Here is a 3,152-nt window from a genome sequence, read left to right on the forward strand (position 1 = left end):
TATTTTGTTTATAGTGATGCTTCATATTATCACCGGTGCAGGGGAGGTGCTGCCGGATTTTTGTCTGGCAGAGAATCCTTTGGGGGCGTGACATTGTTAGTGCAATTGTCCCTGAGTTAAAGTTGACCAATTTGACTCAAGTTTGTATTTTGATATTTGACAATATATAAAGATTGCAGGTACAATCATCCATATGGAAGATTGTTGGTGCAATTCTCCACTGGTCAAAGGTTGACCAGTTTGATGTGAGAGAATAGTCAAGTAGGTCATGATTGAGTGGATACTTAATTGTGAAAGTCCTAACTGAATGTTAGGCAAGGGCAAGACCAACAGAATGGTTGGCAGAAGAAGAAAAACTAAGTGAGTCATGGAGGATCGGACACTTGGTGCGAAAAGTCCTGATGAGTGAAACCAAGTAGTTGGAAAGTCTTGATGAGTGAAGCCAGGTAGTGGGGAAGTCTTGATGAATGAAGCCAGACAATTAGAAAGTCGTAGTGAGTGAATTCAAGCAGTTAGAAAGTCTTGGTAAGTGAATCTAGATAGATGGAAAGTCATGATAAGTGAAGCCAGACAATTGTAAAATCCTGGCGAGTGAAGCTAGGCATTTGGAAAGTTCTAGTGAGTGAAGTTAGATAGTGAGAAAAACCTAGTGAGTGAAGTCATGTGGAAAAATTCTAGTGAGTGAAGTTAAGTGTAGAAAAGTCCTGATGAGTAAAGTCAGACATTGAAAAATCTAGGTGGGTCAAAAGTTAACCGAACACTTGGTGTTTAGAAGTTCAAGTGGGTCATGGAGGACCAGACACTTGGTATGAGAAGAAAAGTCGAAGTGAGTCAAAGGTTGACCGAATATCTTGTGTTTAAAAGTCCAAGTGGATTATGGAGGACTGGTAACCAGTATTTGGACAGGTTATTTTAATGTTATTTATCGATATTTTTCTCTTCTTATGTATTTAAATTTGTGCTTGTAGTATGTTTCATGAGTTTGGATAATTGATAGTGTTTATTTTAATTTCTATTCATTTATGGATATTATGACTATTATTTGATTATATATTATTTTATAGGAATTGAGATAGACAATAATTTTTCTAGTACTGATTGGATCAATATGATTTGATTCAATTGCCAAAGGTTTAGAGAAGATTAAGCAGAAAAGAAGCACACATTCAAAGCCTCATTTCAAAGCCAATTTCATAAGCCCGAGAAGAAATACGTAATCGAACTAGTTCAATTTGGTTTAGTGGGCCGGTTTGGTTCAGCCAGTTCAAGAAGTACCGGTTCAATTGGAGATTAAAGGGGGAAATTCTGGCTCATTTGTATGCTTAAAAATGACAAAGTTGGTTCAGTGATTCAATTGGGTTCAGCCTCTGTCGGTTCAACTGAATTGGTCTAGTTCAGTGGGGATTCAAATTTAGATTCATTTTGGTCCGGTTCAAGGGAGGAATAAAAGGCCTTCACCGGTTCATGGGTTCGCTGGCTCGGCTTTCTCTCCGTTAGTGTATGCGTTTCTTCCTCAATTCCTCCGATGCCCCTTTCCAATCTTCCACTATTCTCTTCAATCCGACGACAGACGGCGGCATCTCCGGCAGATCCTGTGAAGGTGACGCCCTCATCTCGGTGTCTTCTACCGGAGAAGGGTTCTACATCCAGCGCGATAAGTTTCCTTCTGATCTTCTCCAATCCAGCGACGGCGGGGTGAGATTCGACCTAGGGTTCTCACCGGAGTGGTTCTGCTCCAATGGTTCCTTCCCTTCTCTTCCAAATCGGTGTACTTCTGTGGACGTGGTTGTGAACGCCTCTCTTCAACAGTTGAGGAAGGCGTTGTCGGTGTTATCTTCTTCTCCAGCTGGTTACTGGAGTTTCATCTCCTCCAACGAGGTCCTTTCTTCCTTCCGTCCCTACCTCAGACGAACTCCCTGTCGACGTGGTTGCGAACGCAAGGATACTTCAATAGAGGAGGAAGCTGGCTTCAATTCTTCCTCTCCGGTGAGTTCTGTTATGAAATTCCATCATTGAGTGCTGTGAAATCTTCCCGCAGACGTGGTTGCGAAAGCAGGAACTCTAGCAATTTCAATGTGTATCAAATTCTGGCAGAAACTAAGTTGACCTTGCTGCTCTTCTTCTCCGACAAAAGCATCCATCTGATCCCAAATTCTAGCTGATGCTTCACAGTTAACCTCAGTTCTTCCTCACTTCTGACAGAAATTAAACAAGATTGTTGTCTTCATTTGAGCTGGAATTGTGCTATCTTCAATCGTGCTGGAATTTTGAGTTGGGTTGGTGATACGAGTTGTTTCCTCTGTTTCGTCTAAGCTGTCAACTTTACGTGGTTCGTGCTGTTGGGAGCTGTAGATCAAAGGTTCAGTCATTGGTGTTGCCGTCCACCGGACTGGTGGTTCCATCTCCGAGCCTCCATGTGACGGGCAGGGGTAGTCAATTGGTGTGATCATAGTTGAGTAATTTGGATAGTTTAGTTTACTTTCTTGATTGATTATTTTATGTTTCCATGTGACGGGCAGGGGTAGTCAATTGGTGTGATCATAGTTGAGTAATTTGGATAGTTTAGTTTACTTTCTTGATTGATTATTTTATGTTTAGTTGTTAGTTTACTTTTATGTTGATTTATGTGATTATGTTCTTATCATAGTTATGTTCTTATACATGATAGATTGTTTGTTATTATACTTTGTTAATTTTATTTATGTATGATTGTTGATCTTGTATCATAGGGTGACAATGTGACACATGTTTAACTTTTATGCATTGTTAGGTTTTGTTTAATTGTTGTTAAGTTGTTTAGTCAATTACTTTTATTTAACTATTGCTGTCCTTATGCATATTTATGTCATTTGTGTTTGTTTCATGTTATGCCTATTGATGATGATTCTTGTATCTGTTGGTTGCTACTCGGAATATCGTACCGGTTCTCCTGTACAAAAATTTTGTACAAGTCCTGAACTATTCCTAACAACTTATTGTGTTATTTAGAAATTAAATTTGGAATCGCAAACAGAATTTAACATTATTAATTCCAAATTCAACTTATCTGTTCTTAGAGGTTTAGACTTGGATTGCAAACGATGCTTAACATTATTAATCCAAATCCACCCATGTTACAAATTTGACTAAATATTTATTTCAGAGATCGACTT

At 39.1% G+C, this 3,152-nt stretch overlaps 1 protein-coding gene across 1 annotated transcript; it reads left to right on the top strand.

Annotated features, from left to right (window-relative positions):
- Nucleotides 1–1,481: 1,481 nt before the first annotated feature.
- On the top strand, nt 1,482–2,706 carry LOC122006651. The gene is made up of 2 exons (XM_042562226.1): nt 1,482–1,986; nt 2,095–2,706. Exons 1-2 carry the CDS (start codon nt 1,501–1,503, stop codon nt 2,104–2,106), a joined length of 498 nt encoding a protein of 165 aa, XP_042418160.1. The 5' UTR covers nt 1,482–1,500; the 3' UTR covers nt 2,107–2,706.
- The last annotated feature ends 446 nt before the right edge of the window (nt 2,707–3,152 follow it).

Source organism: Zingiber officinale, chromosome 1A (assembly GCF_018446385.1).
Source record: "Zingiber officinale cultivar Zhangliang chromosome 1A, Zo_v1.1, whole genome shotgun sequence".
Taxonomy (NCBI): Eukaryota; Viridiplantae; Streptophyta; class Magnoliopsida; order Zingiberales; family Zingiberaceae; genus Zingiber; species Zingiber officinale.